The following is a 14303-nucleotide window of genomic DNA, read 5'->3' as shown; positions in this document are numbered from 1 at the left end:
ATGACATCTTTAGTCTGGTTTATCCATGTGATGCTTCACAAGCCACTAGAGTCTACTCATTAATTCACCCAACACATACCCTGCCGCACTGAAGGCACTGGCTCTGTAGGAGTGGTTATTTACGCCTTTGCCAAGCCAATATTCACTAAACAATGGATTTAATTAAGACCTATCATTACCATTCTACTTTTATTTTATTTTATTTTATTTATTTCTTATTTATTTTTTTATATGTGAGAGAGACAGAGAGACAGAGCACAAGCAGGGGAGAGGCAGAGAGATGGAGACAGAATCTGAAGCAGGCTCCAGGCTCCAAGCTGTCACCACAGAGCCCAATGCAGGGCTCTAATTCACAAACTGTGCAATCATGACCTGAGCCTAAGTCAGACACTTAACCTACTGAGCCACCCAAGTGCCCCAAAACTTTTTAAAAAAGTAATCTCTACACCCAACATGGGACTTAAACTCATGACCCTAAGATCAAGAGTCACATACTCTACTGACATTCAGCCAGCCAGCCATCCCCATATATGTACATTTTAATCCACTTAAATCTTCATGCTGCAACTGTACTTTTCAAAACCATTGATTTTTATTTTAACTTAGAAAATTATATAACCACAGCCCAAATGAAAAAAAATAAAATCTTATTTTAACATCAATTATTTTACATCAATTCTTTTCCATTCTTATATGGGATATTTAGATATGACACCTTCAATTCATTGACTAAAATGACTCAAATAAAACTTCTATTTTTTAAAAATATAGTTGCTACAGCATTTAAAAGGAGAAGAAAAATAATTGATAAGCTCAATCCTAAAAAGATTAAGTACACAGAAGAAAAAGTAAAACCTAACATAGTCAAAGTTGGGGCTCCTGGCTGGCTCAGTCGGTGAAGGATGTGACTTTTGATGTTGGGGTTGTGAGTTCAAGCCCCACATTGGGTGTACAGATTACTTAAAAATAAAATAGTTAAAGTGGATCAGATCTCAGCTTTAACTTTAGATACTGTTTCTAGTTCCTAAACTGAATGTAAGGACCCTGCTAATTTCTCTCAATGCCCTCCAAAATCTAACAGTAAAACAGAAAAGGGAATTAACGGTCAGGTTTTAAGATGCAGAGATTTATTTCCATTCATACTTTGAAAATTTTATTTCTTTAAATTTAAACTAGATAAAAAAACTCTTGTATTTTCACATTTTAGATATTAAAAAAAAATACTACCATACCTGCTCAGTAGGAAAAGAAATTACTATTTTCACAAGTAGATTTAAAACCAAGGCAAATAAACTTATAAGGAAGATGGAAAGTGTGGACCAATTCCTGTATATAAAGTAGATACTCTTTTATGTATAATCCTTACCTCAGATGGTAGAAAGAAGAGAAATGTAAAACTAACCAATACACCTGAGGACCACAGGCACACTTCATTTCAAATCTTACAAGAATGTACCAGAACCACTTAACAAAGTACCTGAATAAATGAAGCGCAGAATGTCCGATAAACAAGAACAGAAGAGGGCGTCTTTAACGATGACACGTAATGGTGGGTTGCCTGGAGAATCCTGGCTAGCACCTGGAAATGCAGTATCTCTGTTTATGGCAAAGAGGTCCTGGGTGGTACGGATGATACTGGAATCCTGAATGTCAGCGGGACTCTTCACATTGAAAAGCAGCATGAAAACATGGCTTACGGCACAGAGAACAATCTTGTGGGCCTCGGCAACTTCCTTTAAATCTGGGTTGTAAAATACCACGTCCACACACTGGCAGCAGAACAGCAAATTATTTAAATCAGAGTTATAATGCGATGCTTCAGCCTTTAAGACAGGCATTTTTTCTATTTCAAAAAAGAAAACAAATATGATAAATTATTCTTTAGGTCTATAGACCCAAACATCTCAGGTTCCTTTTAAACACAACAAAAGAATTCTTTTTAATATTATTAAGTTGAACCATATGAAATTGCCAACATATGGCCATTTTTGACCTATGAAAACAGCAATTGTATTTAACTTAACCTAATTATAAATATATATAAATTAATTATTCTGAGTTAATAGTCACAGAAATATCGTAATTTTTATAGTGCAAGTGAAAATTGTACTAAATGCCATAAACAGCAATAAAATAGTACTTCTCACTATTTGTGTGTCTCCAAATAAGCTATTTCAACAAATACTGAATTTTAGTATGTTGGTAGTTAATCTTTACTTTATCCAAATAAAAAATTCAAACAAATTACTGAGTAAGTTCTGAAGAACCTAACCCACATTTATAGTCATTTTCCTCTCGTGGTTGGAAATGGAAGGGAAGGAAATTGTTCAACTTAAAATGTCACCTCTCAAGGCCAAAGCTCAGAGTCTTAGACTCCATTGTCTGAAACCATCTTGACCATTTTATTTTGATCCTAAAATTAAGTATTTTTTTCTTCCTGGTAAAACAAGAACCAGCTTTTTCTTCTCAGCACACCTGAGGTAAAGTGCTGGCTAGACTTCCCCATTTCCAAAAAAAAGGATGTAATCTTCCATTCCCTAGTGTGATCACTAACAAAGATTAGCCCTCGGTCAATTCAGAATACCCCTACAGAGGATCACACCCTAGGCCCTCATCACAGACTCAAACTATAGAATGTCTGCTGTCTAGCTTTTATCCAAAGCTGAGCCAAGGAAAGTGTTATCTGGAAAGTGTTGTCTGAAGGATATGCAGTCTTCTCAATCAGAATTCAAACTTCTTTAGTAATGAAAATTTTTTCCTCTAAAGCAAAGCTCCAGTCTATAAAACAGATAATAACAAGGTAATTTGGTGGCTAGGCTCTTCCTGAACTATACCCCACTCATCCTTCTCTCCACTGCCTAAGGCACCTTCACAGACCTTTCATGGCTAAGAGCAATCTGAAAGCCACTTGCCCCAGAGCCCAGGATCAATCCTTAGAACAAGTCAGCATCAGAAGGAATGCTCAGGGTGATACCTAACAGAAGGGCACAGGGACAGCTGAGGCTGCATTTACAGACACTTCTGAAGGCCCTGTCTACTAGGTCACCTACTGCCCCCAGCACTGCCCCCAGTGGAGACCCACATGAGAAATTTCTTTTAGTGCTAAATGGCATGAAATGCTTTGCTTTCTCAGAGGAACTTTGCTTTTCTCAGAGGATCTGCTTTGAATAATAAGAATGAAGAAATCATCTATCTATCTACATTGTTTATTTGGCTATTCCCCACCCATCTTCTCATCCAGAAAGTATTTAAAGCAGCAAGCTTGCTACATAACAATGTCTCCTCTCACTTTGCACACCAGGAAGTTCAAAGCAAATGTGTATCACTCATGATTTATATATCTGCATGTGTGTAAAAACCCAGAATTGACTTCCCGTACTAATTTATTATTTTCTTGATTTTTAATTTATATTGATTTATTTAACAAATACTTATCAAGTACCTGCTTTTTAAAACAATATCCATAACAAATGGATCTCACAGAGTACTATTATATTATTTCTATCACAAAATTAGGCAAAAAATTTGGGGCATCTGGGTGGCTCAGTCAGTTAAGCATCTGACTCTTGATTTCGGCTGAGGTCATGGTCTCACAGTTTGTGAGTTTGAGCCCCACACTGAGTTCTGCACTGACAGTGGGGAGCCTGACTGGGATTCTCTCTCTCTACCTCTCACTCTCTCTCTGCCCCCCGCCCCCGCCCCTGCTTGGTGCTCATGCACACTCTCATGCCCATGATCTCTCTCTCTCTCAAAATAAATAAATAAACATTAAAAACAATAGGCAAAAATTTTAATAAAACTTAATTTTGATAAAAATTGTATTTATTTATTTTTAACTGTATTTTCCTCTAACCTTGTGTTATTAACACTTTCAGACATTCAAAATAAGTTGAAAGAATGATACATAAGCACACACATGTCCTTTACTTAGAATCTGCAATTATTGATATTTTGTCATGTTTGGGGTGCCTGGGTGGCTCAGTCAGTTAAGCCTCTGACTCTTGGTTTTGATTCAGGTCATGATCTCACAGTTTTGTGAGTCCAAGCCCCGCATCAGGCTCTGCGCTGGCAGCATGGAGCCTGCTTGGGATTCTCTCTCCTTTCTCTACCCCTTTCCTGCTTGCACTCTCTCTCAAATAAATAAACTTAAGGGAAAAAATTTTTTGTCATGTTTGCCTTATCTCTAGATAGGCACCACTTACACATTCCTATTGCTGAACCACTTAAGAGTAAGTCGTGATCATCAGGATACTCCAGCTCTAAATACTCTCATATTCATTTCCAAAAAATAAGGACATTCTTCCATTAATCACAGGACCATTACCATACATATGAAAATTAACGATAATTCCATCATGTCATCTAATGTCTAGTCCATATTAAAATTTTACCCAACTGTCCTAAGAGTCTTTTAGCGGTTTCTATTGAACTAGTATCCAATCAGGGTTCACACACTGCATTTGGTTGTTATTTCTCTTAGATATTTTTTTTTTAATTTTAATGTTTATTTATTTACTTTTGATAGAGCACAAGCGGTGGAAGGACAGAGAGAGAGAGAGAGAGAGAGAGAGAGAGACACGGAATCTGAAGCAGGCTCCAGGCTCTGAGATGTCAGCGCAGAGCCCGATGTGGGGTTTGAACCCACAAACTCAGAGATCATGACCTGAGCTGAAGTCAGACAGTTAACCAACTGAGCCACCCAGGCGCCCCTCTTAGATTTTAATCTAGAACAGCTCTTCACCACATACATTATTTTTTAAAGAATCTACAGATTCAAGTTAAAGACTATTCCTCAAAATGTGGTCCAAGTGCCACCTGTTTCAGAATCACCTGGAAACTTATTTTAAAAGCAGATTCTAGGCCCCATCCCAGGTTTACTGAAAAAGAATACCAGGTGAGTCATCAACATACTCAAATTTGGCAACAGTTGCTCTAAGACTTGTGAAGTGATCGATAATAAATATCAATCGAATGTGCAGACATTGGTTAGTAAATGCACCTGGTTGTTCAAGCTGAGGTGGTCTAACTCCATGAAACGAGTTGCTCATTTTCCTTTTCTTCATTTTTTCACTTGTCTTCTGATTTAAGGCTTGAATCATAAAATACTCCAACTAAAACATGAACCAAATTTTAAGTAAAGCGTCAACAAAATTATGTATCTGACATGATTATTTGTACCCCAAATCACATTTGCCAAATGTTCAAATGCTGGTACCATCTACAAGTACGCTTTAGCAAACACTTGTAAACAAGTTTTTCATTTAAAGACAAAAAATGTATCAACTAGAACAGACTGTGCCTTGTCTAAGCATAAATAAACTATCCATTCAAGAAGGAACTGTTCATTCTCTTGAATAATCAAGAAAGCCCAGCAGTACAACTGTGGGACTGTCAATAACTGTCTCGTGGACAACCACAGAAGTTAATACTAGAGACATTCAAAGCAGGGCAGATCTGGCTCTATGTCACAGATGCTCATATCAGCTAGGGATGTTTTCATATGTTCTATTCTTTTCTTGAATAAATTACTTTGAAATACATCCTTTATATGGGAAATTACAAATCCTAAGCACATACACACGCACAGCTCCAGGCCTATGCCTTGACGCTGTGAGACTTGGGGCAAAAATACAAACAGAGATCCATGTACCACATACACAAATATTTAAACGTCATAAATAAAGAACTATTACGTAGAAAATATTCTATCCTACTTTGACAGAGGTATCATCATAAAAGCCGAGAAGGCCAAGTTTAGATTTAAATTCTCAGATGACTCAGAGCTTCATGTAGCACAAGGAACTGTCCTGTAACTCCTGGGCCCGGAGGCTGTTCTTTCTTCTCACCCTCTGCTCCATCCCACACCTCGAGGAGCTTTATGTATGCAAGTAGACATACACCCCCAAAGTCTGCCTCCCCTCCCCCATTCCTCATAAGCAGTCACCCTTCGGCCACCTGTCAGAACTAAGGACATACACACTAGCAATGCAGTCCACCTTCAGGATGACGGACCCAGGAAAAAGGCCTGCACAGGCCTTGGAAACAGACTGAGTGCACTGCTAAGATAATTCTGGGGTCCTCGGTTTTGGACCATGGTCACAACACTGTATAACAGAACCTTCTGCTCTGTGTTGATGGAAATGCTCTGTAATATCTGTGCTATTCGACACAGTAGCCACTAGCCACATGTAGGTACTGAGGACCTGAAATGTGGACAGTACACCTGAGGAACTGAATTTTCTTTAATTAATTTAAATACAAATAGCCACATGTGGCTAGTGGCTACCATATTGGATGGTGCAGGTCTAGAAGGGGCTACTAGCTACAGGTGGGCAAATGCGGTTGGCTCCATCATCTCGTGCCATATGTGGGAGCAGGGATGGGGTGCAACTGGAGGAGGGTCTGATGGGGCTCCCTAAAGCTCAAGGGCATGTATTCTTCTTCCCAGGTTTTCATCCTTGACTCTCAAACACAAGAGTTTTTCTTTTTTTTTCTTTTTAAATATAATTTATTATCAAGTTAGCTAACATATAGTGTATACAGTGTGCTCTTGGTTTGGAGGTAGATTCCCATCATTCATCGCTTACATACAACACACAGTGCTCATCCCAACAAGTGCCCTCCTCAATGCCCATCACCCACTTACCCCTCCTTCCTGCCCCCCGCCCCATCAACCCTCAGTTTGTTCTCTGTATTTAAGAGTCTTTTATGGTTTGCTTCCCTCTCTGTTTGAAAGTATTTTTTCAAACACAAGATTTCACTCTGACATTATCATCTCCATCTATATTCCTGCAAATGCCACTATTTCTTACACTCAAGATCGCAGCTATACTTCACTACTCAATAATCTGAAAAGGGTCACTCTGATCTTATTTCCATATTCTCACTAAGTCTTAGGGAAAAAAGAAACTGTCATGTCTTTTCTCCCAACCTTGACCACATCTTCAATCCTTATCATGCCTCCAACCCTAATTGCAACACTAGGTGTTAGGAACAAAGACAAACAAGGAGGAGGAAGAGAAAGAGAGCAGAGAACATGGGAGGTGGCAGGTGGGAAGTGTGACCATGAGAATTTCAGGTTCGGGAGGTGAAGCAGAACACAAGGAGACCTACATACCCCAAGAGAACCAGGCCCCTCCCTCCAACAAAAGAAACCAAACTATCATTTTCCCCCAGTTTCCTAGGTATTTCAGGGAAATACAAGATTCTTAGACTAAGACTTTTTTTAATCCACTACAATATTAGATTTGAGTCCTGTCTATCTTTCTAATAACCCTTTCTACTTTTTATTTGTCACTGTAAATAAATTTAAAAAGTTTCTCACAGTCATTGATAATATCAATATTATGAGTATATCTTTCTTAATGCAGCTATATTATTGTTTCTCTACATTACTGAGTTAAAAATAGCCACTTACATGTGATAGAAATGAGGACCATTTATATTTGGTTCCAAGTTTAACATTGGTTGTTATTTGGAGTTTAGTAACTTCACAACAAATGAAATTTCTACAGTCATCTGTGGAGACCTCAACATTTGGACACAAATCTACATAATGAATAATCCGGCATACTGGAAAGAGTACTTGATGAAGAGCTGGGGAACTAACAGAGAAGTCTAAAGTGCTTCTGCTCAATGAAGGGTTTACACTGGTTTAAACCTCTTATCCGTGTTTACCAAATTTGTCTGCTGAAAGGAGTCACCTGTTGGGGAGTTGAAACGATAGTTTCAAAGGCAGTTTTAAATGGCATGACTCCACAGTATTCTCCAAGCACTCCAAGGACCATGCAGTCCTAATATTGTAGGGTAGATTCTGTGGGCTAAGAAGGGCCTCCAAATGCCTGCAAGACCCAACAAATGCCATTGCAACAGAGCAAACAAATCCCAACTTCTCACATATCCAACAACAAGCTATTTGTAGAAGTAGTTTCTATGGATATTTTTGAGCTGCATCACTTAGGAGTATATGAAATATTGCCGAAGCACACACAGAGGAAGAAAAATCATTCTTTTCAAATAGTAGATAGAAATAAAAACCTTTCAGAGCCCAATGATCAGGTTATGAGGCTCACTGAACTGTGTGAAGATTACTAATAAAATTGACGTAACAGGCTTGTGTGAGTAAACATGCTTTTGATATATACAACAAAAACCAATAAAGTGTCACCAAGTGGAAAATTCCAAAATATTTTATTAGATGATAGAAAATGTTTAATTTGGAGAGAAAAATAAAATTGTAATTTGACTCTGACAAAACCTTTCTTCTACTCTCATTTTATTTCTCAAAGTTAAAACCAATCATGTTTTTAAAACTAAAGTTCTAACTGAGGTTCTAGAAAATACCTTCCCAGCCAACCTGACAAAGGACCTTAATTTACATAACAGGGATTACCACTTACCACTCCTCCAAAATACTTTCCTATGTAGAAGTCATCAAGGCTATGTAGTTCAAGATAGGTGGCTCCTAGTTCTTTAGCAAGTTGGATCCCTTCGGTTGTACTGACACAGCTCCCTCTGTCTGAGGTACACAGTGGGCATGTACACGGTAATTCTTCTGAGAACATAAATACAAGTAACAAAGAGCTTTGAAATTAAATAGGAAAAAATATACATAGACAATCTAAACATTAAACAACAAAGTAAGAGCTCATACGAGAACCACAGTTCAGGGACAGTTAGTACACCCACCATCTATCCACTAGACTCTGAATAAAAAGCATCAATGTTAATATAAAGCTCCCCAAAGTAAACAAGCTTTAAGTGAAAGAAGAAGAAACCATATTTTAGAAAAGAATTTAAAAATAAGTGAATATACATTACCAAGGCTATAATAGTAATTAAGCCAATCAGCTAGTAATGGAGGACATGTTTCCTTTTATACAATCCTGACATCCTGAGTATCAGTACAAATTTAACAATTTAATTGCCATGGGTTGGGTCTTTGTTCTTTTCTTTCTTTCTTTCTTTTTTTGGTGATAAACTTGAAATATATTCACCAAGTTGACTAGATCTGAATCTTCAAGGCTACAAAACTGCCACTCTCTTTGGAGATTTCACATAAAGTACATTCTTATTAATCCAAACATCTTAATTATTAGACTCTAAAGTATTCAACTACAAAGACCAAATTCAATCACTTATCTTTCTCTTCAAGATTAAAAAGTCATAAGCTAAAAGAATAAAAACGTTTTTATTAAAAATGTGAACTATCCCAAGAGTCATGGTTGTACCATGTACAGAACTATGACTAGGAAGTTGGTAGATCAAGCATCTATAAGAATACTTCTTAGTAAAGCTAAAAATGTATGTTCATCTGTGAATTCATCAGCTAGCTTTGTTTTGTTTCATGACACATCAGATATGTCATTGTATAAAAGACAGCCAAGTCAAAGGGGGATAAATCCATTTCTAGAAATGCATTTTGTTACAGATTAGCTTCCCTAGAGAATCAGACTCTGAGATGGAGACTGGTGTGCAGGAGGTTTATTGGGGAGGGAGGTGCTCTTGGGAGCAAACGGTTTCAGGGGTGAGGGAAGTGGGGCTGGGCAGAGAAAAAATTTGAACTGCAATATAGCTACAACAAAGATCTCAGCAGATCCTACTGGAAGTCTGAAGCTCAGATGGCCCTTTAGAATGAATGGTTCCTCATTTGGGGGAAAGAGAGCTGGGCCTTTGTGTCCCTGTATCAAATAAGATAATGAATAATTAGATGAGGGCTGCCATGGGTGAGGCAGAACCTTGGGTAGGCAGCTTCTACCAGCACAAGGTAATTCCCAGTCCCTGGGAGGAGATTCAGCTGTGAATCAGCAGCCAGCAGTTCAGTACCTGAGGGAGGAAGTATGGTGGCCCTCAAAAGGCATTTGGGCAACTTACCACAGCATACACAGCAAAGTCCTTACCAAGCACCTACATATAGATAGAGCATGTATATATACATATGGAGTATACTCTAAGGAGGTTTAGTGCATGTGCCTGCTATGTACATAACTATGTAATAATTTCAGCTTCACTGAAAGCATTTTAGAGCTCAGAGACCAAGAATTTACATCCTCCTTCTGCAGAGGAGGAAAGTGAGGGTCAGGGAAGATGAGTGCCCTGGACAAGTCTCCTGGTGTGTCAGAAATGGAAAACAATGACACAACTGCTACTTGCTCTATCTGGTAAGTAAAGTGAAACTAAAGATAGGATAAAAATTTAGTCTGAGTGAAGAATTACTGAGTAAAGATACAGTGATTTAGAAGTTAAGTGTGGGTTCTCAAAATTAAGCCATGAATTCTGAATTTTTGCTTTTACTTTTAGTAAAAGATCATTTTAGTTCTGGAGCACATAAAGTTTTTATACAGAATTTAGCCTATCTTGAAAAATAACACAATGGTATTTCACATTCTTTACAAAGATTGATAAACAGTGCCTTTGATTTTCTGAAGACAGAAGCCTTCTTATGTCTACAAAGCTCTCCTTATGTTGATGGAATGGGGTGAGTAGGCAGACCATCTTATTAAACTGTATTTCTGAACAAAAATAAAGCCAAGTGCTTCAAGTGGAAAATTAAGTGAATGTAATGTAAAAAATTTTTAACAAGTAATCTTGATTTGAAGGAAAATACAACTAATTTCAGGTTTAACCCAGCTGAGAAAGGTTTTCCACTGTGTGTAGCCATTACCCTTACTGACACACATGCCTAGAAAACCCCTCTTCACATCTAATCTTCACAATCTCCGTGTGTCACAGAACACCTCTTTTTGTTCATATGCACCCGAAAGGAAAAAAATGTCTCATTGTTATGTGTTGGATATAGCAGGAAAGCCAGTAAAACATTTATGGAATAAATAAACCTATATTAAGCATTTCATTAGGAACAATCAGAGGACCCAAATAATTTTAAATTGTGGTGTTTTCTTCAGATCACTCTGTGAGCCTACCTCAGGGTCACAGGGACTCTGTGAATCAGTGTTAGACTTCTCATTAACACTGTAGTCTTCTTTACTTCTCTTACATGATAATCTTTTAAGGTGTTATCAGAAATGTCTATTTTTTTAAAGCAAACACAAAGTAACTCTGGAATTCAAATGAACTGCGTCTCTTTCAAAGCAGCAGCTTTCAGAATCTGAAGGGTGATTCTTACAATGTTGCCAGTGCCTGAAAGCTTTAGAAAGAACTTTTAAGAACTCTAGCTTAGCGATGTACTCAGCTCTATCAGAACTTCAAAATGAAAAGAAGACAGGATGCCCATTTGGGGGAGCTCAAGGCTATGAATACCCTGAGGCATGTTCAGAAAAAAAAAAATCTCTTTTAGAGATAGATTCAATATTCAGTAAAAAGCCAAAAATTTTTTCAAAGCCAAATGTGATGAAGACATACATAGATAGTCAAGCTTGTCAAAACACGTGTAACAAAGGAAAATAGTAAGACTGATTGTTTTTGCTGAACTATTTCTAAAAAGAACTCAAGAGAGGAATTACCAGAACATCCAACACAGCTACACGTATCGCAAGGGACTCGGGGAGGGAAGCAATACAAGTCCTTGGGTTGAATATCAGATTTAGCTTGGTAATTAATTATTTTGCAATCACATGTCTATGTGAAATTAATTTCATCTTAAGACCACTCATTCATTAATTGAACAAATGTTTACTGAACACCTACCATATATCAAACAAGAAATACAAAGATACACAGACAAAAGCTCAGAGTCAACTGGGCCAACAGAGACAGGACTGCACAGAATTATAATATAATAAATACTAAAATAAAGGTGTACAAAATCACCATGGGAACATAAGAGAGGAAATTAACTCTGCCTGAGGGATTGTGGAAGGCTTCACAAAGGAGGCACTGGTTTACTAGACAAGGATGAATTTGCCATACAGATAACAGGAATTGTGCAGAAGGGCACTCCAGTCAGGGGTGGGGAGCATATGCAAGGTCTGGATGTGAGGAAAAAACACAACATGTTAGCTTCCAGTTTCAAAACGGAAAGCTAAGCTCACATTGCAATCTCCTCTCCCAGAGAAATCACAGAAATGATTAAATAAACGGGAGGGAGAGGAGAGGGGAAGGAAGCGAGAAAGGAGGGAAGGAACAAAGGGAGGGGTTGGGGAAGGAGGAAGGGAGATGTGCATATACAGCCACACTCAAAAATTAAGAGGAGAGAATCTCATCAGCCCAGAAACTGGGAGCACCTGAAAGGCTGAAGGCAGATAGCATACGACCAAAGAGGGAAGCTGAGGCTCAGGGGACAGGTGGGAAGTCTTGCACTGGAGAACATTAAGAGTACTCAGTGCTCACTGATGGGGCACAACAAGGAGGCCCAAGGGCAACTGAGTGGAGATTAGTTGGAGACCTCAGTGGAAGCAGCTAGGCTTGCAGATCTCATATGAGCTCTCACTCCTACCCTGACCCCAGAGAGCAACTGGACAGAGGAGGAGAAAGGCGTTAATCCAACAGAGAATGTAAACTGCAAAATGAGGCAAATTAAGAATTATCCAGGGGCGCTTGGGTTGCTCAGGTGGTTGAGCACCCGACTCTTGATTTTGGCTCAGGCCATCATACCAGGGTCATGGGATCAAGCCCCCAGTCGGACTCCATGCTGAGTATGGAGACTGCTTGTGATTCTCTCTCCCTCTTCCTCTGCCCCTCCCCTGCTCATGTGTGTGCACACACATATCAGCCCACTCTCAAAGTCAATAAATAAACTTAAAAAAAAGAAAAAACTATCCAAAGTTTAAAAAGCATCCATACCATGAAATAAAATCTCATCAGATGAAAGGACTTAGAATGCCCCCCCTCAAAACAAGACTTAATAGAGCAATCAAAACAAAATCTTAAAGTAAATATAATTAATTGAGAGAGGTTTTCTTCTTAAAGTATTTACATTCTTAACACATGAAAAAGAAAATCAACCAATTAGAGATCTTGGATGTGAGAAACTGTTGAAATAAAAAAAAAAAAAAGTAATAATGTAAAAGAGCAGGAGAGACCCAGTAGAAGTAATTTGTGAGCTAGGAAAAAAGACCAAAGAATTCTCCCATAATACAACACAGAGAAATAAAGCGTTCGGAAATACAAAAGAAAGATAAAAGTAACAGAGGAGACATCCAGAAGTCTCATCATCAGTCTAATAAGAGAACAAAAAGGACAGAGTAAAGAAAATGTAGGGAAGGTGGTATCTGAAGAAATCATGAAGTTGAGACTTTCCCAGATCTAAAGAAAGACCTTAAGTTCATCAAGTAGTTCTGTGCAACAGGTACATAAGACACAAAAGATTACACTCTACAAGGCTGAAGAAGCAGTCAGGAGCTATATCATGAAGGATCTTGCATTTTAGATAAGACTTTACAAGAGAAAATTATTGAAGTGAGATCCAAATACTGAATGAAAATAATGGAATCAGTAGGAACCCATGATTAAAAGAAATACATGGTTCTATCCAATGAAAGGGTCTTGAAGCAATGACACTTAAAGTTATGAGCACCCCTAAAGTCCAGATCTTGGTTTCTAAATATCATTGCTCACCAAATGGAACCCGGGCTCCCTGAAGAAATGACTGATTTCCAGGGCTGGAGCAGGCAGAATAAGGTGAGCCTAGAACATCTTATGTCAGAAAATAAGGAAGGACTCAAACATTAATCAGAACTAGCTTGAAAAGCCTTCCTTCATGCAAATTTGGGGTAATACAAACAACAGAAAGAATACGAAGAAAACATTATAAAATATGTAATTTAAAAAACAAAGCCATGAATCATAATGATTCTAAAAAATGTGGGAGCAGAGAGAAGGGAAAGCTCTATTTAGAGAAGAATACCAACTAATTAGTGTAGGAGGAATGACAGAAAATCACTATTTTGCAATCACAATGATCACAACTGAAGGAATTATGCAAAATAATGGGCTCAGATTCTCTAAAAATGTCAATGTTATGAAAGATAAAAAAAAAAAAGGATGGGGAACTGTTCTGGATTTAAAAAGACTAGACAGACATAACAATTAAATGCAATGAGTAGTCCTTAATGACATTCTGGATTAAAAAAAAACAGCTTTGGAACAACGGAAAATGTGAATATGGATTGTATTTAAAATAATAATACAATAGATAATAGTATGTCACATTTCTTGAATGATGGTTGCATTATGGTTGATAGAAGAATGGCACTGTCTTACATAACACATGCTGAATTAATTAGGATTGAAGAAATCCCATAATTTTATAATTTACTCCCAAATGAAAAAGAAAGAGAGAGGATGTGTGTGCATGTGTGTATTTGTAATCTCTGGGATTCACTGTTCTATTCTGGTCAATTTTC

General features: G+C 37.8%; 1 protein-coding gene across 1 annotated transcript in view; it reads right to left on the bottom strand.

Annotated features, from left to right (window-relative positions):
• Positions 1 to 14303, bottom strand: part of RHOBTB3 (Rho related BTB domain containing 3) — a 53791-nt gene that overhangs the window by 30783 nt on the left and 8705 nt on the right. The window contains exons 4-6 of the mRNA XM_047862812.1: positions 8400 to 8554; positions 5000 to 5111; positions 1478 to 1843 (exon numbers count right to left, since the gene is read on the bottom strand). Of these exons, the coding sequence (XP_047718768.1) occupies positions 1478 to 1843; positions 5000 to 5111; positions 8400 to 8554 (633 nt within the window). The remainder of the gene's footprint in view (positions 1 to 1477; positions 1844 to 4999; positions 5112 to 8399; positions 8555 to 14303) is intronic.

Source organism: Prionailurus viverrinus, chromosome A1 (genome assembly GCF_022837055.1).
Source record: "Prionailurus viverrinus isolate Anna chromosome A1, UM_Priviv_1.0, whole genome shotgun sequence".
Classification (NCBI taxonomy): Eukaryota; Metazoa; Chordata; class Mammalia; order Carnivora; family Felidae; genus Prionailurus; species Prionailurus viverrinus.
This window is presented reverse-complemented; position numbering and strand designations above follow the sequence as displayed.